Raw genomic sequence first — 328 nt, 5'->3', positions numbered from 1 at the left:
ATCCTCATCAAGCGAAAGTGATGACTGTGGCGACGGCGGGTCTCAGGGTGGGGCCGGCGACTGTGGCAGCCCCAGCATAGACGACACCACGTACTGCGACGACTCTGACGAGACGACCTCGTGGTTTACGGACGACTCCCTGGGCTACGAGGCTGACGTGGAGCCCAGTGACAAGGACACTCTGGGGCACGTGTGGCGCCGGTGGAGAAGCGCGCCAGACGTACGACCCAACAGTGACGTCAGGGGTAGGTGGCTTCCCGCAGGCAGGGGGGTGTCCGCGGCCAAGAAAGGCGTCGCAGACACTCGCACGCGCGGAGGTGGAGGTGAT

The 328-nt window shown here is 64.9% G+C and overlaps 1 protein-coding gene across 1 annotated transcript in view; it reads left to right on the top strand.

Annotated features, from left to right (window-relative positions):
- The window catches only part of LOC119594274, a gene marked incomplete in the record, with an annotated part of 36,109 nt that overhangs the window by 982 nt on the left and 34,799 nt on the right, over nucleotides 1-328 (top strand). The window contains 1 exon segment of the mRNA XM_037943339.1: nucleotides 1-323. Coding sequence (XP_037799267.1) covers nucleotides 1-323 — 323 coding nt within the window.

Source organism: Penaeus monodon, chromosome 33 (assembly GCF_015228065.2).
Source record: "Penaeus monodon isolate SGIC_2016 chromosome 33, NSTDA_Pmon_1, whole genome shotgun sequence".
Taxonomy (NCBI): domain Eukaryota; kingdom Metazoa; phylum Arthropoda; class Malacostraca; order Decapoda; family Penaeidae; genus Penaeus; species Penaeus monodon.
Note: the sequence above shows the minus strand (reverse complement) of the source record. Positions and strands in the feature narration are given on the sequence as shown.